Below are 22958 nucleotides of genomic sequence, written 5' to 3' on the forward strand. Positions count from 1 at the left end.
AGATTGAAATGAGTATGGCTGCTGCTGTTGTCAATAATACTACCTTTAAGTACATGAAAAGGCCTTGAAGTTAATCCCTAAACAGAAAGAAATGACAATGACAGCACAATGCAACTGACTCTTTTGTTTGTTTTTATTTGTAAATACTTCTAAATTTATAGAACTTTTTTCTTTGCTTTGTCTCCAGAGATGTCAGCTTTGTAAGTTTAGAGCAGTAGCCTGTGAGGCCTGGATTCATTGTGGAAAAAGTATGCCATCGGAATTACTTGGACATTTGTAATCTTCAACATTTAAATTAGCCTTTTTTGATTTTAAGTTTTAATTAATTTTCTTGTTGATAAAGAAGTGATAAATATTTTTTTAATATATAGGTTTAAAATATTTCGTCCATTGATATATTGTTTTTTTGGATTGAAACTGTAACTTAGAATTTTTTCTTGATATCAGAGGTGAACTTGTTTATTAATAGTTTAGAAATATATGACTGGCTTTCTGGTGTACTTTTTTGAAAATGGGAATGGCTTAGTCCATAATTAATGAAAATGATTATTAACAATATGATATAGTTATGATTAGTGCTGGGCAGTATGACCAAAATTCTATATCATGGTATTTTTCAAAATTATACTGGTTTCACGGTATTCAACAGTATTTTTTTCCTATGCATGAGTGGATGTTAACTACATTTTCCACTGCAATTACTGCAGTAGACTGGCTAAGAATAGCCTATTCTACTGTCATGAGAATTTTACATTGTACAAAAAAACATTTTAATGTGCACACAAATATTAATACAGGTTAGCCTGACCCCATAAAGTGATAGCTTTCAAGAGGGTGGCACTAATGAAGAAAAGGAATCACATTGCATGACAGTCGCAGTTAAAATATAGAACCTTTTTATTGAACAAATTTTGCAAACAACTTAAAATATGATTTTGACAACATATTTTCAACCATCCAAAGAGGCTTAGTAAAATATCCAGAGGTGCTTGTCAAAACTTGTATTGCACTGAACATGTCTTAGAAAAGGAATAAATAATAAATATTTTTTATTAAACAACTACACTTTCTGTTAATGTTAACAACCTCTGTCCACTGACACCGTTAGCTATATGGATTGTATTGGCGTTTGTTATCTTGATCCACCACTTGCTTTTTTGTTGTAGGCAGTACCTCTAGCAAACATGTCTACAAGTGACGTCTGACTCAAGTGTCCTCCAGCTTTTTCAGTTTTACCTGAGGACGTGGAGGGTGACTATCATAGTTCCATACATTCATGGCACTCCAAAGCATGTTTGCAGCTAAGGTGGTGCAGCAAATTGCTCACGTTGCCGCCTCCAGCAACAACTTTAGCCCAATAGCTTTTGTAATAAATAGTTATTTGGTCCACATCCGACCTTTTAAAACCAAAGTATCTCCAGACAACAGACACGGCTCCTTTTTTCAGCAAAAGTTTTTCTGTGTCATCATGTTCAACTTTATTGTCTGCTACGTCATCAGTTTTGGAATGCTTTCTGTCCATTTTCACTGCTGAATACTTCCATTAACTTCGTTGCATTCGTGTTTAGCAGAGTAGCAGTGAAAAAGGTCCCCCCTTAAACAGTTTCCTGCTGTGCCACGTTCCGAACGTTGTTTAGGCTATTTAAACTGTGGTATAAGAAAAAGCTATATCATAACAAAAATAAAAAATGTTTTTTGGTATGAACCGGTATACCGCCCAGCCCTAGTTATGATAATGTTAATTACGTATTTTATATCTTTTTCATTAGTAAGGTCAGCAAATAAAAACTTTTTATATTTGAACAAACAATCATCATTGATTAAATACTAAAAAAAAGCCAAATTGATATTGTATAAGGTATATGTTATGGTTATGTAAGTAGTAGCAGTACTATCCTGGTAAATCAGTACATTGTGAAAAGAACCACAAAACCTGGATTTTTACTTTTAAAACTGGGAACTCTGAGGAAATGTGTCAGCATCTTTTTTTCCCCCTCATAGTATTTTGTATAAAATATACTAATGTATTAAAATATAATGACTAATTTGGTTATTGAATCATGACTGGGGTATTTTAATCTGAAATAACATTAAAAACTTTTTATCGATTTATTCTTTTAGCCAATAAAAAATCCTCCTGCTGGGAAAAAATATGTAAGATGTCCATGTAATTGCCTGCTAATATGTAAAGACACCTCCAGACGAATAGGATGTCCAAGACCAAACTGGTAAGGTGTTAAGCTCAAAGGCTGTTTTGAAGGAATATATTTTTATATTAATGTTTTCTATTTGTTTGCTCTGAACCAATAAAGCAATATACAAACCAAACTACTGTTGATGCAATATTCTGCCTGCCAATCAGAAGTCCACATATGGCCTATATATTACAGATATCAAAAACTGACATCAACTGTAAGTATATCACACAGATATAGTATATAAGTTACTTTATAAGAGGCTAATAAATCTGAATTAAAAAAATAACCATAAACTCGGGGACTTGTAGGAAGTTATGTTAAAATTTGTTAAATTTAGACAAATAACACATTCACATTCTAATGCATGATTTTGTATCATCTGTAAAGAATGTCCATTTGTATGTGTCCTATCCTAGAGCCTCAGAATGAAAAGAAAACTGGAGGCATTTGCATTTTGGGAAACCCTGCTTTCTTCTTCAGAGCTCATATACACAAGTTATCTTTCCTGCCAATTATCTATCAAGACTGATAACTGTGTTCATGACGAATGTTGGTTTCTTTGATTTCAATTAAAAAAATACAAGTAACCACTGTGGCCCCTCCATGGACATGTCTGTTTTAAAGATGATTTTTTTTTTAACTGTTTTGAAATTCTTCTGGATTTCTGCGATAATCTAGCAGAAGTCTGTAATTATTGTTTAATGAAGACTGTTTCTGTAGTCAGATTGCTAATTTTATGTCTTGCTTTACTAGGGTGTGCTTTTATAATTTTTTTTTCTCCGGAGTGAGATCATAGGACTATTTATGTGTAATACTATACATTTTAAAATCTCGCTATTTTCTAATTTTAATGTTCAGACACTGGGATATTTGCTTTTCATGCGTGGCTGCATACATAGACCATATGTAAGCCATGAACCGTACAAAACCGAATACAGAATCTGTTAGTATTATTGGTAGCAGAGCATATTTTGTTAAATAACTTATTAGAAAATTAAAGAAGATGAGTAGAAATCTTACACTACTATGATGGTGCTTGGGAGGTTATTCCTGTGTGATAAGTGTTACTTATATAGTTTTGTTTTCTTATCTGTTCAATTCTTGTACAGCAGAAGAATCATAAACTTGAGCCCAGTTATGGTAATTCCGGAGGAGCAACCTGCACAGCCAGCCCTACCAGTCCAACCTGAAGGCACAAGAGTAGTGTGTGGCCACTGTGGAAATACATTCCTGGTGTGTACTCCGCTAGTACTGTAATGTTTCTGGTAATTGCAAAATATATTTGATTTAACAAATAACACTTTGATGCAGCGTTATTGCTTTAGAGAATCTGGAACATGAGTTTGATTCCTGGCAAGGAGACAGTCTGTTGTGAATTAACTAGCCCTCTCTGTATCTGATTGGGATTCTTTTCAGGCTACTTTGGCTACCCCACCTCTCCCAAAACCATTAATCTCAAGTTAGTTAGTGACTATAAGAGTGCCTGTTGCGACTGAATTGGGCATTTGTGGTCAGTGGATTAGTATACTTACTCTGATTGAGATTTGTCTTGTGCCTAATTCCTAGTAACTATCCATCCATCCATTTTCCAACCTGCTGAATCCAAGCACAGGGTCAATGTAATATTTATAGGGGTAACAGGAAAATAGATGGAAATATAAAATACTGTATGTAACTTTATGTTTTTTTATAATTGATCTGTTTTTCAGTTTGGTTGTAAGAAATAAAACCAGTCAGTTATAATATGCCTTTCTTGGAACTTGGAAATTCATCAAGAGCATAAAGTATACACATTCTAAACTAGCACAATGAGACCATTTACAGGGTGCCAAATGGAAATGCAAGCATTGAGAGAACATGTTGACACAATTCAAAAGGTCTGTAAACCATCACTACTAATTGAAGTTTTATATTGTTTTGTAGAGGTTTATTATGATCCATTAAGAAAAAATCTTGGCAGGTTATTGCAATTGTTAAATTTATGCTGGGATTAGAGTAGCTGTTGTGTTCTCCTTGATACCGTACCACATTAATAGTAGTAGAAAAATAAATACATTTTTTAAGGCTCTGATAAATATAATATCCTTGCTATACAATACAATTTTTGAGTTTACAGCTTTCAAAAAAGAAACAGGAAATCTTAATAAAAATATATACTTGTTTATAAACATAATTGTAAATGTAGCATATATTAAGTACATTATAAAAGTTTATACTCTTTGCTCTATAAAACGTATAATAATATGTCTATCTAATTTTTGTATACAAAGGAATAGGCATCAAGCTAAAAGAAGTGGCAGTTCAAGTTGCACTGTATAGATGGATGCAAAATTGGCTCAGACACTGGAAGCAAAGAGTTATGGAATGTGGTACATTATCAGAATTAGGTGAAGTTTTAAATGGTGCACCTCAGGGATCAGTGCTGTGGCTGCTGCTTCTTTTAAAAAAAAAAAAAATATATATATATATATATATATATATATACCTGTATATTTACAGTATATATATATATATATATATATCTCTATCTAGATAGAGATATGTTATATATATGTATGTATATATATATGTGTATATATATATGTATGTATATATGTGTGTGTGTGTAGTGTGGCTAGAAGTATAAATAATAGGCTGCAGATGATACACAACGAAGTGGAATGGCTTACAGTCTAGATAGAATCTGGAGAGTTATAACAGATGGACATGGAATAGAATACAGGCTTGGACAGATTTGTGGCAGATAAGAATGAACTTTGACAAATCAGATAAGACCATTTAGTCCATTAGACTCGTTTGTTTAGCTAAAACATAAGGTGTTCCAAAATGTCATTGAGATACCATGGTTTCTGTTTCAACTATATGGCTTGCTAGTTTGTTCCAGATCCCCACTTTCAGGCTTCAGTCCAACACGCACTTCTCCTTAATTTCCACTGGTGTCCTCTTGTAACTGATTCACATTTAAGTTGAAAGAATTTGGCTGAATCTTATTTTTCAATGCCTTAGAGAAGTTCAAAAACCTGGATTAGGTCCCCATGCAGCCTGCTCTGCTCGACACTAAACTGGATTAATTCTCTTGAGTCTGTCAGAGTATGACATGTCTTTAAGTCCTAGGATATACCTTGCTGTTCTCCTCTACAGCTTTAAGTGCTGCTCTGTTTTCAAATATATTGTAAGTAAATTTATTTAATTACACATAGGAAGTAAAAATATTCGATTTGAATACACAATGCAAGGTCTGACACTTGAAAGTACATGTGAAAGGCCCAGACATTGTGTAGAAGCCATTAACATGGCTAACAAGTTTTTAGAATATATAGCACAATGTGAAGGGTACAAGTTAAAGATTATTCCTCAAATATATCATGTACTGGTAATGTTGTATCCAGATATATCATGTACTGGTGATGTTGCATCAGGATATATCCTGTCCTGGTGAAGTTGCTTCTTGAATACTGCATATAGTTTTGGTCTTTAGGCTAAAAAAACATTGCAGAAGTATTATATTTTCTTGGGTCTAATCACACTTATTTTGTTTACAGTGGATGGAGCTCAGATTCAACACATTGGCAAAGTGTCCACATTGCAAGAAAATGTAAGTGTGTTTATCTCTTTGTAGTTAATGATATAAAAATTACAATAAGGAAACAACCATTGTATAGCATATATAAATACCTTTTTAATGTTGAACCCTTTAAGGCTATGGAAGGAATCAGGAGGAGATGGGGCTGCACTTCCTTGGTTAAATCTTAGAAAGGTATTCTTGCTCAAATTCCCCTCTATATGCGTTTTGGTCCAGCTTGATTATCCACATTTCAATCCCTCAACATTTTTAAGTGCAAATTAGAAGCATTGTCAAAAAGAACCTGCCCAAAATCTTTAATTTTCCATCTATATCTGTTCTTAAATTTGTTTTAGTAAAGATTAAGTTATCACTATTATTTCTACACTTTATCAACTAATTTCAAGGAGCACACCCTTGGACAATATCAGGAAATGACAGTGTTGGTGTTGCCAGTGTTCCATCTCATAGGGCACCCTGGATATCATCGAAAGGAGTCACAGCGCACGGCTTAATGGCAACTCCGGTCTGTACCGGGAACTGAGAAGGGTGGCTGCGAGGGCTCTGAGGACAGATAAGGAGGCGTTTGTTAGAGGAATCTGTGAGCAAATGACATACCATCTGTGGTCTAGCAACCCACATCCTGCTTACAGAGGAATCAAAGCATTACACACATCCAAATCTGTTCCTTGGAGAGTCGCATTCAGGGCTGGTGATGGAACAGTCCTTACGGATGACATTGCAATTGTGACCCGCTGGGCTGGGTACTTTGCGCATCTGTTAAAAGCTGATCCCCCTGGTAGGATATTAGACATCTCAGGGTCCATTGTTCTTGAGGCTGATCCTCCAATTAGCTGTGAACCGCCCAGTCTCTCTGAGATTGCACAGGTGGTGAACCAGCCATCTCCATTTGGGGAGATGGGTGTCATCCCAACTGTCTGGAAAACAGGACTTGTTGTCCCTATCTGTAAAGGGAAGGGTGATTGCCTGGATTGTGGCAGCTACAGGGGGATAACACTGCTTTTGGTGCCGGGTAAGTCCTTGCTAAGTTAATCCGTAATAGGATCTGTGATCACTTGCTTACCTACTAGCAACTGAAGCTGTCTGGTTTTACACCAGAGAAGTCTACCATCGATCGCATTCTGGGTTCCCATGGAGAGAAAACGCGAATTTCAAGTTCCATTGCAACCTTAGTCAATATTCGTAAAGCATTTGACTCTGTTGAGTGAACTGCCCAGTGGGACCTCCTAGGACTTTATGGGATCCCCCTGAAGTTGCTGGATATCATGGCCGGCCTGTACACTGGTACTGCGAGTGCTGTGCAGAGTGGACGCAGAACCTCTGCATTATTCCTAGTTGATTCTGGGGTTCAATGCATGGACTGGGTGTTGTGTAGGGTCATGGGGTCCAGCAGCTGTGGGGCATCTGTTGGTGAAGAAAGATTTACTGATATTCACTTTGCTGATGATACTGTGATATTCGCGGAGTCAATGGAGGCTCTGATCGGGGCCCTGTCGGGGCGAGGAGTCTAAGTTCCTGGGCTTGCAAGTGTCCTGGATAAAAACTAAGATTCAGGCCTTTAATGACCTCTTGGGCACGGCCATCAGCAGTGTGTCTGTCTGTAGGGAGAATGTCGACCTCATCCGGAGGTTTACTTACCTCAGCAATGACATTCATGTTTGTGGTGACTTTTCCTATGAAGATTGGGAGAGCATGTAGGGTCATGAGGTCGCTGGAAAGAGGTCTGTGGTGCTCCTGATATCTTTGTAAAAGGTCCAAGTCTTTAGAGTCCTGGTGCTTCCTGTTTTGCTATGTGGTTGCGAGGCATGGACGCTATACAGTGACTTGAGATGAAGACTGGACTCCTTTGGTACTGTGTCTCTGGAGAATCCTTGGGTACCGCTAGTTTGACTTTGTGTTGAATGAGTGGTTGCTCATGGAGTCCCAAATGAGGCACATTACCTGCATTGTGAGGGAGCGTCAGTTACAGCACTACAGGCATGTGGCATGATTCCCCAAGGTTGGTCCAGCTCACACAGCAGCTGAACCAGGCCAAAGAGATGCCCACATAACATCTGGCTGCAGCAGATTGGTTCTCATTTCTGGGGTGTGGGACTGGACTGTGTGTCTGCCTGAGGGGTTGCAAACCAGCATACCAAGCTGTTTTGTTGTGTGTGCGGCAACGTGCTGTACCTGTGCATGCTCCCCAATTTGACCTGACAGGAAAAGGACCCCTCCATTAAGTAAAATTTAGTCATTCATAATATGCACTCTTCTTCAATCTGTGTAAATCATTATATAATTCAGCTTAAAAAGACTATTTTAGTATTACAGTTCTTGTCATTATAACAACTAGAGACTTCCAATTGTACCTATATTTAATTGTAATAATTTACATTGACCTATGTTTGGTGCAGAGCTTCTTGTACTCTTGTGAACATTTTCTTGCAACAGTTTCATATTGAAATACAAAAAAATCACTTTTTTAAATTGGCCTGAAAAAAGATATATGCCAAACATGGTGCTGACACAGCCACACTAAGCATGCTGGCTTTGGGCTTAGGAAACCCTGGCATCACCTTGGGTCACTTGCCAAATGTTTTACAGAGTATTCCATTTCATGATGGATTATATAAAACCCTGTAAGATTAGAAAAAGGACCCTCGAATGGCTGATAATGACACAGAGCTATACCACCATTGTGTCATTGTTGCAGGGGGTGCTTCTAAACACATACACAACAGTGAATATTGTTGAAAAGCTCAGAATATCTGCTTTTACATTAAATTTGATTCATTTTTATGTATTGCCAATCTATAATAAATAAAGCTGATCATTAACATGCTTCTAGGTAAATGCCTGTCCGATGCACACAGACAAATGTTGCATGTTTTTTGAAATGGCAGATTTAGAGTTTTGATATGAGGCCTGAAATAACTTGATACCTACAACCAGTCAATAATACAATAAATAATAGTTAATAACAGAGGTTTCACCATGGTGACATGGCACATACACATTAGTGTGGCATGTTATTGAAAGCTGCAGATTTTGTATTTCTTTTGTAAGAATCAGAGTGTCTTGATACAGCAAACTGATCTACATAAAAAATTATTACAAGGGCATGGTGAATATTGCAGTTGTGTCTGCGCCAGCACCCCTCGGTCAGATAGGGTAAAATACATGCAGGCTTGCAATTTTTTTAACCTCCATGTTTATAAAATTATTATAAATCACAAAACGTGGAATGATTTTCAGAAATAAGCTTGATGGCAGTGTGAAATATCAAAATTGTCCATTTAACATTTACTAATATAATTTGCTGTCTGCCCTACAGAGCTGAAGAGGTGACCCCATGAACTCCTAGGAGAATGCATATTTGTGTGTATTATATATGTATGGTACAGGATATATGCACATGCATCTTTGCTTGGCATATTAACCACTTCTTTAAACTGATATTCTCAGTGTAGTTTGATACAAGAGACAACTTTCATTTTAACCACTATCTTTGCTTTTAATTTCCATTGCCACGTAAGTTGCAGTTTTCATATTTGTTGGTAATAGTGTGACGTGATATCCCCTGTGATTTGACATACTGTACATTCTTGTTGGTCTATTAGTAGCATTTTTGTTAAGACTTTAGTCTTATTTTTTTCCCCTCAGGTTCTGAAAGATTCTTCTTTTAATAATATCCTACTCTCAAACATTTTCCATTTTATGCTATTTGTTTTATGATTGTCCTGTTGGGGGGAAAAAAAGCCTTGCTGCAGTCATCAGTCCTTGTGTAAAATTAATGAGTAACCTTTTAATGTTTTTCAAGGTACATTTTTTTTTTTTAAACTACTCTGTGAATTATTATATCTCTTATATAACAAGTTTTGTCCATGCACTCTGTTTTATGTTGGGAGATAAACATAAATCACAAATGGATCCCAAATAAAAAGCTTATACTGATATAATATTTATATAAATTAACATAAATACACATTTCCATGCCAATCCATTAAAATAATTATTTCATAAATGGTTTCCTCCCATTATGTTTCTGCTCCATTTTGTGTTGTCTTTTGCCACGTCTCTAATGTAACAAAAAATATTTCAGTACCATCCATGCATGTACTTAGTCAATTATACATTTGCATACAAGTTTTGAAAGTTTAATCCTTGTTTTTATTTTAATTAATTTCTGTATCACTGAAGTTTGAATTTATATTTTTAATTCTAGTAATACTATTTTTTTAAGCATACTTATGCTTTTATGGTAAATTTCTTGACCTCAGTCATTTCAGTAATGTAATAGACAATGTTTGGTATTTAAAATACCTTTAAAAGCAACTATACTAGAAATTCGTGGAAAAAGTTGTAGTCTTGTTAAAACCATTCACATGAATACTATTTAGGAGAAATTTGGAAGCGTCTTGAGGCTTATGATCGTGTAGCACAGTATGCCGATATTCAAGATAACAATTTATGATTGGGAATGTTAGATACATTTGTGTACACATGTGGAATTGAGAAGAGATGGGAGAATTATACTGTTATTTATTACTGAGTGTTTTGTACTCTTACATAAATCTGACATTTTTAAAGACCTAAAGTGATTAAATAAATAGTGTAACTGAGCAGACATACAGGACAAGAGAAAGTGGTCTTTACTTCATTTTACAATTGGTTTTGGCAGTAAAATATGCGTAAGGCTATAATTTAGTATGCAGAATATAAAAAGTATGTGAACCTTAGAGAAGGTTTCAAGAAATATAACGTAAAACAAAAAGTTTTGTGACTGAAAAACGTGGGGAATTTGTTCAAACATATGAGGAAAAATAACAGGCACAATAGATGCATTTTGTTAAGATAATGGGAAAATAACTAAATATTGTAAGGGTAGGGCATATTTTTACTTTTAACATGAGAGAAAGGATTAAAAAATTATCTCCACAATTGACTTGGGCCATTTCACTTTTGCTTTGAGAAAGTATTGGAATGGTTAAGTATAATGTTTGCAGAACTTTAGAGTCTGATTGTCTGGGGTATTTCAACGAATACTTTTGTGAATTAATGTAACAAGAGTTCCCAAGATTAAGGAAGCTTAAGCCTTCTGGTTTGTTTTTTCTGGCTTTAGAGAATGTATCAGAAATCTAATCACATGCTGAGCATGTGAAAGCTTGCATAAGTCTTAAGTAGCCCATCCTGTATCAGTATATATCACATGATATGCAGTGTGTTACAGCTGATACAACATAATCCTGTAAAGTAAATGTGGCCCTCTAGCTCACTGGACGCTAGAATTGCTTTCATTTCCTTCAGGTTTGTGTTCTGAATCTTTCAATGTGTGCATTATTTGCTTATTTTTTTACTAACCTTTAATGTCTTGTGTTATTGATATTCAACTACAAAAAATATGCACAAAGATATATTTTTTAATTATGGATATCTAGCCAATAATGTACATGTTTCTGAACAATAAATGACTGTTTTTAATGTTAGTCTTTGATTTTGATCTTCATGCCTGTTAGCAGAAGCTCATGTGTCAGTATTTACATTCAAGTTGTCTTTAAATAAACTGAAAAATGACAAACAAAAAGTCCTTCTTTAATGTATTGATTTACTTTAAAAACACAAAACAAATTCATTAGTCCCAGTCACTTATGTCAGGTTTATAATGAGAAATGCAGTAGATGCCATTCTGTACATACAGCTTAATGATCATAGCTGAATGTCCACATTATTTTAATCCATCCATCCAAAACCTGCATGTCTTTGGACTGTGGGAGGAAACCGGAGGAAACCCACGCAGACACGGGGAGAACATGCAAACTCCACGCAGGGAGGACCATTATTTTAATGTTTTAAACAAATTATCTAAGAAATATACACCTGTCAGGATGTTTAACGTTGATTCCAGGTGTGAATTACTTACAAAAGTCCTGTGGTTTCAAAGACGTGTTGCAGTTTCAAGACCCTTTCCCTTTTGTATTTATCATTTAGACAAATAGGACAAGGAACATGAAATTGAACATTTTATGCAACAACTACAACTCATTTTGAAAACTGAGGATTGCTCAATTAATAATTAAATGGCCAAGCTGCAGTTTGTACCTTCCAATGCATCTGAAATTGCTGCAGGATATTGTTTATGCAACTGATGCTCAAGTATTATGATTCAATTGTCTGCCAATGTACTGTACTTACATTATTACAGTGTTGGTTCTCACCTTGTGCTCAGCATACCTACTACTTGTTCATTGATTACTTTAACTGTAGCACCTTCTTTTGAGTTCTTGCTTGTATGCGAGACACACACACACCAGGCTATTGGCCTCATTCTGGATCCTGATGCTAGTGGAAAAGCAGCATAATATCCCTTAACGAACTGCTTTTTGTTAATGTATTTCAAACGTATGGTGCTGGACCTGAAATGTTTGGATGACACCTTCTATCTGCTGACATCTCCTCCAATTAACATTCTTCTGTATTGTCCAATGTGATAATAAATCGTACCTATTATGAGTTACTGTGAATTTTTTTTGTGCTATATTCCTTCTGTACCAAGTAAACTTGGCATAGCAATGAATTAGCACTTTATCTATAAATGTATGATTAATATGCATTCAGTGCACTAGAGATTAGATAACTACAGTATGTCTGTATGTTAAATGCTTTATGTGTGGTACTTTGTTGTATCTTCTATGGTTCAAAATCCCATCACAAAATGGTTTGTACAATATAGGACATAAACAGAAACATTAAACCAGGCTGTGACTTTGAGGGAGTCTTAAAATAACCAAACAAAGAAAAACATGATTTATTTGAGATAGATGTGAAAATAAGACTTTAATTTACATTAAATGTGGTAGTTATGAGTTTGCTTGTCTTTCTGTAATGAAATGCAGACCTTCACATCTCTGTGTCAGTTGAGATAGTTAAATTATATATAGAGGGGGGAAAATATTTAACTAGGGTTTTATTTTCACTTTTGAATGAAAGTATGCTTAAAAAAATTGCTATGCTTTGGGTAAGTAGGTAGTTGTAAGATTTTTGCTTATTTTCTTTGGTCTCTAGTAGTAAATGGTATGAGTTTCTCATAGATAAATTTGTGATTTACTTTGTAAATTATTGCAGACCAGTATTTTATTATGTAGAATGAAACTGAAAAATTACATTCTTGTTTCCCAATTGTGCTGCAGCTGGCGACAGAAATGTATGGAAAAAAGGCACAAAAAATATCTTCTTTGTAGGGCAAAATCTACTAGAGCGATTTTACTCAAAATCAGCATGCTTCTAACATTTTACAATAAATTATTAGTCAAACTGGATGCCTACATCGAGAATTTGGACTCCTTCACAATACCTTCCCCGTATACCTATGGCAAACGTAGGGTAATTTAATAAAAGAAAAATGATTTTCAAATTCATATTTAAGAATTGTATACAAAATGTTTGTCACATTCCGATTAAAATATAATGATGAATTGCATAGTTATGAACTTTTTAAATGGTTACTTACCAAACTGGTCAAACTAGTTTTATATTAAGAGGCTGTTCCATTTAATTTCAAATAAATTTTATTTTTTAACAAGTAATTAAGTTAAATAAAGGCATAGTCTAATATATCAGAAAATAAGTACCATCATGTAAATCTTACTTTAATGATTCCATAGGGAATTACTCAATGGGAGATTTTACAATACTGATTATGCTGTGCCATAAAATATAATAAAGTACATTAACATATTTAATATTTATTATGTACACTATATTTTAAAAATGTAGAACAAAAAGAAGTCAAATTTTTAACTAATATCAAAACTTCCATGGAAGTAAAATCATATTGCAGTTTAATGAGGTTTTTAATGACTTCCATGCCACTCTCATGGAAATAGTTTTGTCTTTTATTGTTAACATGACTTGGGCAGTTAAGGAAATGTATCTGTTGATGGCAGATTACAAGGTATATTAGTTTTTCCCTTTTGAATCAATAATAATTTAATTACTTCATAATGTTTAAATCATGATTCTTATGACTAAAACAACAAACCTTTTCCCAGCTCTTCTGTAGGTAGTGCTCTTCCGAGAAGACGTTGCTGTGCGTACATCACAATAGGAATGATATGTATCTTCATTGGAGTTGGTCTAACTGTAAGTACGTGGCTTCAAAAAACATATCATGAAAACTGAAAAATATATTTCTGCTAAGGATTTGGCTAATTGCCCTTAATGAATTTCTCTTTTTTGACATGCTATAAAATCATTAATATTAACATAAAGTTATTTAGAATTCCAGTATGTTCACATTGCATATGACTAATACATTTATCTGAAAGGATCCTCAATGATTTGTATAATTTACAATATCTAACACTTAAAATTATGTTAACTTCTACATTTTAACTTTGCACACACTGAACACACAAAAAATACAAAAGAAATGATCTTTGAAGCAGGGGACAAATCAGGAGCCTTGGCACCTGAGAATACAGTATCAGAATTGTTGGGCAAGCCAATGGAATGTAATGCTGTGACTCTCATCCATGCATGTGCATTTGGGTCTTTTGTAGTTGTATGTATGCATGTATGCATGTATTTATTTTGCATCATCTCCTTTGTATAGCAGACTTAATCTACTGACAATTGGGTTTCTTGATGCTGTGAGAGAATGTTTCTATAACAAGTTTCAGAATTATTTCTGTATGAAATATGCTCACTCTGAGCAGACAGAAACATCTGAAGTGGGAAGTCTGCTTCAAATTGCAGCTCTTAAATACAAGATAACCTGTGCTGTTTGATTTTTTTGAACATACAGAGAACAGGTCAGAATAGAACAGGTTGATTTTGTTGTTATAAATACCCCATTGTTTTCTTGACCTTAGTGTATATTGGTATTCCACAGATTTATTTTTGACTTCTACAGTTCTAGGTCCGATTCCAGAAGGTTTATTGAAACTGAAAATGACCTTGTTTTCCGTGCTGTCAACTACCCACCACGAGCCAGCACCATCGAGCAGTCCAATCGCCTCAATGATTACCATCATACGGTTGTGCTTGAAAGTTTGTGAACCTTTTAGACCTAAAACATCAGCAGATTTTCACTCAAGTCCTAAAAGTAGATAAAGAGAAACCAGTTAAACAAATGAGACAAAAATATTATACTTGATCATTTATTTATTAAGGAAAATGATCGAATATTACATATTTGTGAATGGCAAAAGTATGTGAACCTCTAGGATTAGCAGTTTGAAGGTGAAATTAGAGTCTGGTGTTTTCAATCAATGGGATGACAATCAGGTATGAATGGGCACCCTGTGTTATTTAAAGAACAGGGATCTATCAAAGTCTGCTTTTCACAACACGTTTGTGGAACTGTATCATGGCATGAATAAAGGAGATTTCTGAGGACCTCAGAAAAAGAGTTGCTGATGCTCATCAGGCTGGAAAAGGTTGCAAAACCATCTCTAAAGAGTTTGGACTCCACCAATCCACAGTCAGACAGATTTTGTACAAATGGATGAAATTCAAGACCATTGTTGCCCTCCCCAGGAGTGGTCGACCAACAAAGATCACTCTAAGAGCAAGGCGTGTAATAGTTGGCGAGGTCACAAAGGACCCCAGGGTAACTTCTAAGCAACTGAAGGCCTCTCTTACGTTGGCTAATGTTCATGTTCATGAGTCCACCATCAGGAGAACACTGAGCAACAATGGTGTGCATGGCATGGTTGCAAGGAGAAAGCCACTGCTCTCCAAAAAAAAATTGCTGCTCGTCTGCAGTTTGCTAAAGATCACGTGGACAAACCAGAAGGCTATTGGAAGAATGTTTTGTGGACGGATGAAACCAAAATAGAACTTTTTGGTTTAAATGAAAAGCATTATGTTTGGAGAAGGGAAAACACTGCATTCCAGCATAAGAACCTTATCCCATCTGTGAAACATGGTGGTGGTAGTATCATGGTTTGCTGTTTTGCTGCATCTGGGCCAGGATGGCTTGCCTTCATTGATGGAACAATGAATTTTGAATTATATCAGAGAATTCTAAAGGAAAATGTCAGGACATCTGTCCATGAACTGACTCTCAAGAAAAGGGGGGTCATGCAGCAAGACAATGACCCTAAGCACAGAAGTCGTTCTACCAAAGAATGGTTAAAGGAGAATAAAGTTAATGTTTTGGAATGGCCAAGTCAAAGTCCTGACCTTAATCCAATTGAAATGTTGTGGAAGGACCTGAAGTGAGCAGTTAATGTGAGGAAACCCACCAACATCCCAGAGTTGAAGCTGTTCTGTAAGGAGGAATGGACTAAAATTCCTCCAAGCCGGTGTGCAGGAATGATCAAAAGTTACTGAAAATGTTTAGTTGCAGTTATTGCTGCAAAGGGGGTTCACACCAGATACTGAAAGCAAAGGTTCACATACTTTTGCCACTCACAAATATGTAATATTCAATCATTTTCCTTAATAAATAAATGACCAAGTATAATATTTTTGTCTCATTTGGTTAACTGGTTTCTCTTTATCTACTTTTAGGACTTGAGTGAAAATCTGATGATGTTTTAGGTCATATTTATGCAGAAATAAAGAAAATTCTAAAGGATTCACAAACTTTCAAGCACAACTGTAACTACCGCTATAACTACCACACTCGGGGAGGACATAAATGAGATAAAGTGTAATATAAAGAAGATCACAAAGGATATAAGGAAACATATAATGGACATAAACATGATAAATGAGAAGCTGTTTCAGGATATTAAAGACTTGGAGAAACATTTAACTAATCGCTTTGAGGCAACCTTTAACACTAGATTACCAAAGCCTACGAAGAAACTCGTAAACCCAGCCCACTTTAAATCACTTGGCACCTCACTGTCAGCATCTTTTTTGTCTTCTAAATGTGTCAATAAGCACAACCAGCAAGCGGCCTGCTAAACCATCTCCCCCACCGCCACAGAAAAGGCAAGAAGTTCTCCTAGTTCAAAAACCTTGATTATTTGGGAGTGAGTTGCCTAGAGTTGTAAGGGGAAATAATTTAATGTGTGTTCTGTGTCTACAACAATCTATTTTAAACATATTGTTAAACCAGAAACATTTTTCATGTTTTAGTAATAAGTGACAAAATGTAGATATGAACTGTATAATGTATGAAGGCTGATGTCCAAATATCAAATAAACACTTTTACAAAAGGTGCAGCTTCCATGGTGCAACGGTAAGAACTGTGGACACATAATGGGTGGGGGTTGATTTAAATTTAGTTCTGTTAAGATTTGACTTGACGGTATGGAATGTTATATGTTTTTAATGAATTCAATAAAAAATCACCAAAAAAAAAAAAAAATGAATGTGTCCTGTCGCTTTGGATAGCTTCTGCACCCTGAAAGTAGCCTTACCACTTTTTTATTGTTATCACTCGTTCAGGCATTCCCATTTGTTAAATATAATTTTTGTAATCATTGAAATAAATCACATTCCAAAGAATGTACAGTATATAAAGTCCATCAGACATACTGTAGTACATCTTATTTTATCCAAATCTGGCGTCTTCTTAACACCTGTAGACTGCAAGAAATCAGAAGATGTAATATAAAGTGATCACTCAAAGTTACTGAAGCATCGTAAAGGTTAGCATGTTTAAAGAAAGCAAGCAGCATTAAGAAATATCCTGCAAATTCTACACAAGTCATCAAAAATGGAATTAAAGCTTTTATAATTATATGCTATGTTCATCTCCTTCCCACAATGTTATCGTTGGTGTGGTAACATTCTTCTGGCTTCGTAAGAAGGCAAATGCTTACAATGAAGTATAACCACAGTAGAAGGAAGTTAAAATCCAAGATATTTGCTAAATGTTTTGTATAAAGAATCTAAAACATTTAGATGTTTGCCCAGAATACAGAACTTAATATCAAATTACAGCAGCTTAAAATTGTCAGATTTTATTTTGTGTATTTTTGTGTAGTCTACTGAGCACAACACTGGAAGATCACTTGGAAGCTCCACCAGAGTAATTACATGTTTTATGTATAGAAATATTTATTATTCCAGCGCTAATAAAAGAATACATAGTCCTCAAATGCTGGCTTTGCTTTTTTTAATATGGGAGCAAAACTAAATACACAAAATTGTGGAATAGTTTGCCAAAATGCAGGATGTTAGACCAAAATTATGAAACAAAATGGCTTGTTTAATGTGTTTTTGGTTAAATCAAAGAAACATCTTTAGAATTTCATGCATATCTGATGAGGTATTCAACATACAATGAAATGCATGAATGCTTGTATGCAAATTTAAATAGCAGTGACATCAAGGCCCGGAAAAGAGGTGTTGGGGATGGTCATATTAAGGCACTAAAATAAGAGAGTGTAAGGTCAATTTAGACTGTTTAAGAAAAATAAAGTACTAGAACCATACAAAAAGGACTCACAGGCTCCTGGACACTTACAGCTGAAGAGCTGTGACTCTTTATGGCTGGTCTGGTATGAGTGAAGAGAAAGACGACTACAAGAGCAGAAACGCTTTCTTTACATATCATATTTTAAAAACTTGCATAATTTTTCTTTAATGAAAAATACAAGGGTGACCAGCATACCAGCCTGCACTCTAAGGCCAGATTTATACTTCACACGACGCATGCTTCAGCGGACACTCCTGCTACGCATGTGTTTTACTGTTTATAATTGCGTGTGTACTTTACGTAAATCTGGAAGAATCCACCAGGTGGCAGTGTCAGATATTATCACGGTGAGAACAGGTTCGGCTTCGCTGTGTTGTGAATTGCCTGGAACAGCCATTAAGTTCTGATGACACCTTACTGCAATATCTCTGAAAAGGATGTTTAATGATTAAATCCATCAATCCAGGGATGTATCCATTCAAGCTAGCATTGGGCATGAAGCAGAAATAATCCCTAGATTGCGCATCAGTTCATCGCAAGGTGAATACAAGCACACACACACACACACACACACACTACTGCCATTTTAGCGTCACCACATTTGCATATCTTTGGAAGGATACCGGAGCACACTGTGGAAACCCAAAAGGAAAACATGTAAACTCCAGGCAGGGAATACCAGCGACGTGACTCCCTGCAAGACAGCAGTGCTACTGCTCCACCACCGTGTTACTGTAATCCATGTGATATTAAGTGTTTTTCCAGTAGACCCCAATTTCTGATCCACATGGGCTGTGTCTCTTACATGGATGTTAGCAAAACTGGAGACTCCGGAGTCTCCTTTTCTCTTCACTGTGTATACCATTGTACCACTGACTATAAATATAACACCAGGCTATGTCACTTGCAGAAATTCTTTAATGATTCTGCACTAATGGGTTGTATTGATGCCAGTGATGAGACAAAGTATAGGAGTCAGGTGGAGAACTTTGTTTCCTGGTACAGAAAGAAGTGTCTACGACTTAACATCAGCAAACCTAAGGAACTGCTTATTGATATTTACTGCATCAAACAGTCTCTGTGTCATGGTCACTGTTCAGGTTATGGATACAAAAGTACAAGTACCTGACGGTCTGCAACAGTGACTGGTTGGATTGGTAACCCAGGAACACAGGAACTATAATAAAAAAAAAAAGCAGACTAGACCTTTTTTCCTTAGGAGACTGTGCTCATTTAGTGTGGAATGTAGCATGCTTTGCATGCTCTATAACTCCGTGATAGCCAGTGTCATTTCATATGCTGTAGTGCGCTGGGCTGGTAACATCATTTCAAGAGTGCCACACTGAATTCACAGGCTAATTGAAAAGGGAGACTCAGTAAAAGGATGAAGAACCCGAGTGCCATTATGAACAAAGCTACAAATACTCTATGTAATGCACTATTTTTGAGTAGTTTTAGCTGACAGATTACTCAAGAAAAGTGTGTCAAGAAACAATTATGGGACTGATTCTTCTTTTTTGTAATTGATGTGTGTGTTGGAAAGGGCAGCTGTTGTCATTTGTTATAATATTTCTCTATTTCTTGAGCTTCTGGAAAAGATAAATTTCCTCCTGGGAGGAATAGTCAGTCTGTATATCCTATCTATCTGTCTATCTAGTTAAGAACAGTAACTGGAAAACTAAATTGCTTCGCAAATTATTTTTAGTATGTTAAAATAAATAGCAAGAGTAAAAACTGAGTTAACATAATTCAGATGCCTTCATTGTTTTATTATCTGAATTTGTACTAACAGCAAAAGAAATTATAGAAAATCTTTCTTCTTTCTAAGATGAAAGTAGTAACACTGTCAGCCACTAGAGGGAGGCATTGTTATTTGTGTAGGTATAATGGTACAAATTCAGTTTAACGTGTTCCCTTTTTTGTCTGTGTATTGTATATTAAAATGTAAAAAACTATTATTGTATATTATTGTATTGTATATTGTATTTATTCTCAACAAAATTTGCAGTAATCAAAAACAGTGGGAATGCCTAATGTATTTCCTCATTTTTTTTTTTCCCTTTCCATTCCAGGTTGGTACCCAAGACTTTGCAAGACGCTATCATGCCACATATGTATCCTGGGCCTTTGCTTACCTTTTGGGTCTGATATGTTTGGTCCGAGCCTGTTACTGGGGAGCTATTAAAGTCAGCTATCCTGAACACAGCTTTGCGTAGACTTTTCCCTTTAATCAGCAAAGCGTAGTTTTGTTTTGTTTTTTTATTTTTTATTTTTATTTATTTATTTTTTTTTTTGAATTAATAAAGAATCCAGATTATAGGGAGAGGACGTCATACAGTGTTCTCTCTTTGCAGAATTTACTTTTATTTCAGAGTAGACCAAAACGTTTAATCTTTTAAAGAGAGATGCCCATTGCACTACATTTTTATGCAATTCTTGACTTTTCTTTGCTGCTAGATTGTTCAGCTTATCAGATAAAGCTGAGTTTACATGTTTAACAGATGGCTGTCATTGTTTTATATTGTTTGAATGGTTTAATTTGAATACATTTTAATTTTTCCCCCAAACTGTATTTAAACTCCATTAGTGCCATTGTTGTTCAAAATACAAGAATACATTATAAAGAAACTGTTGTCAGCCTCTCTAAATTAGCTCATATTTTTATTCTCTACTGTATTAACATAAAACTACAGCTTGCACTGGATAGAAGCAATAAACCTATCAGTTGTCATAAAAAAGAGGACTAAAGTAATTAAAATGTGATGCCTTCTGAGTGTAGGCAGGTATTTTGCTTTCAGCACAGTACTGGAAGTCAGGCATTCATTTAAGGCAATGCTCTTTAATTTGTTTGCTTTGGGTTACAGAAATGAATTATGTAGCATTAATTCTCCCATCTAAAATGTAGTTCATACATGCTTCTGCTTCCAGCTTGCTTTTGGATCTGTAAATATCAGTAGCATTGAAATAGTTCAGCATTCTCTAAAGAATGTGGGCACAATATCTTGTTCTGAATGTGAGCTAAAGAAACTGTTTGTACATTAATTAATTAGATGGAATATGCCTCGTGTCTTTTTAAAAAATTATTTATCAATAAAATAATGAAATGTTACTTTTCTCATCTTTGTGTTGTTGTTGTTGTTTATTTCTTGTACTTCTGCATGACACTGTTCAGCAGCGCCAGTGGAGTCACCTCTTTAAATTTCTTCTGTTTCTTCTATAAAGAATATAAAACAACATACTGTATATAAATTTGCATATTTGAGGAGATTTAAGTAAACTAGGGAAGCAAAAATGTACATTTCTAAGGTCAGATACTACTGTCGAATTTTCACATACTGTATGTATTTTTTGCAAGATACCTGCAAATTTTTAAAATGTGAGGCCCAGTGATTGGCACTGTTTTGAAGCTCCAAAGTACAGGATTCAAATGCCATGCTTCCTTTACGTGTTTCCTTTGGAAACGACCATGGACTTCTCTGAATGGGCCATATATAAATGAGGTGCTCTCCAGTCAGGAGCTCAGCCATAGTACAGTCGATTCCGGTTAACTGGACCACCGGTTAATTGGACCAGCCGCTTATTCGGACCGAATCCTAAAGAACCGAAACAGTTCAGCGACATCGGGAGGATCCCTGTGCTCCCCAGGAGAATTTATGCTTTTATCAAAAGTCAGGAAGTCGGACAATTTGTACCAAGTGCAAACCAGTGGGGGTGAACATGCTTGCCCTTTCTTTCCTAAAATGCACTGCCCAGTAGCCAACCACATGAAGTCGAGCGTAAACAAGTGCAGTGCGTAAACAGAATGCGTCAGATCACACTAGACAAGTTCTTCAAATGTTGACTGAAATTTGGTAATGTAACCTTTTTTATTGTCGTGTAGATCGTTTCGAAGAATTTGTAGATTTCTTTTTCAATAAACAAAGTTGTAAGCAACCGTACATGTACGTAGTTCTTGTTTGTATGTTCACCATACGCGTGTGCAGCACAATAAAAGTCATAATGACGTTTTAATATGTTACTAATAGCACATCCTGTCTTGGATGCACATGTATAGGGCATGTTGGTGTAATCGGAACAGACGGTTATTAGGACCAAAATGATCACATCCCGATGTGGTCCAATTAACAGGAATCGAGTGTAGTTCAATCATACAAGAAGAGAAGTCATTATGCTATGCTTTATACAGTATCATTAAAGGAGGTTATGGTGGATTTAAAAAATGGGCTGTAAGCATGATCAACAAACCCAACTTAAACTACTGTAACTGCAGCCACAGTACCATCTAAATAGGGTACAGACTGGAACTAATGAAAGCAGATTCAAAGAGACAAGAGGCAAATAGACCACAAAAGTGCTATTAATATCACCAATCAAATTTACAGCATACCAAGCACTATACATATTGAATTGTTTTTTTTAATAGCAATATTAACATAAAATGCAAGAAGCACCCTCTGTCACCGCATGAAACAACTCTTCTCCCAATGGACCTAATTCATTGAAACTTGGTAGAAATAGTAAGTTGATGAGTAACAACAACAAAAAATAAGTTTCAAGTTTACCTTCAGATAAGTTATTCCAGCTTTATATTTTGAACAGTTCCCTCTTTTACACATCCAATGGCCACTCCTTCCATTAGATCAGCTCCCCAATGCAAGTTACTGAAAAGCTGGCAGACTTGTGTGCGTAAGTGGAAACACATCATCATAACTGCGGCTTGTGCTTTTCTCTGTTACACCCACTCACATCTCCTATTGTCTATAGTTGTAAAAGATGACCTATTTTCATAACTGTGAAAATTAAACAAAATGCAAG

The 22958-nt window shown here is 35.5% G+C and overlaps 1 protein-coding gene across 1 annotated transcript in view; it reads left to right on the top strand.

Moving 5' to 3' along the window:
* Window positions 1–21261, top strand: part of pip4p2 (phosphatidylinositol-4,5-bisphosphate 4-phosphatase 2) — a 74211-nt gene extending 52950 nt beyond the window's left edge. The window contains exons 3-7 of the mRNA XM_039736669.1: window positions 2122–2228; window positions 3308–3431; window positions 5741–5793; window positions 13812–13902; window positions 20216–21261. Coding sequence (XP_039592603.1) covers window positions 2122–2228; window positions 3308–3431; window positions 5741–5793; window positions 13812–13902; window positions 20216–20359 — 519 coding nt within the window. The 3' untranslated portion in view covers window positions 20360–21261. The remainder of the gene's footprint in view (window positions 1–2121; window positions 2229–3307; window positions 3432–5740; window positions 5794–13811; window positions 13903–20215) is intronic.
* Window positions 21262–22958: the final 1697 nt, after the last annotated feature.

This window comes from Polypterus senegalus, chromosome 15 (genome assembly GCF_016835505.1).
Source record: "Polypterus senegalus isolate Bchr_013 chromosome 15, ASM1683550v1, whole genome shotgun sequence".
NCBI lineage: Eukaryota > Metazoa > Chordata > Cladistia > Polypteriformes > Polypteridae > Polypterus > Polypterus senegalus.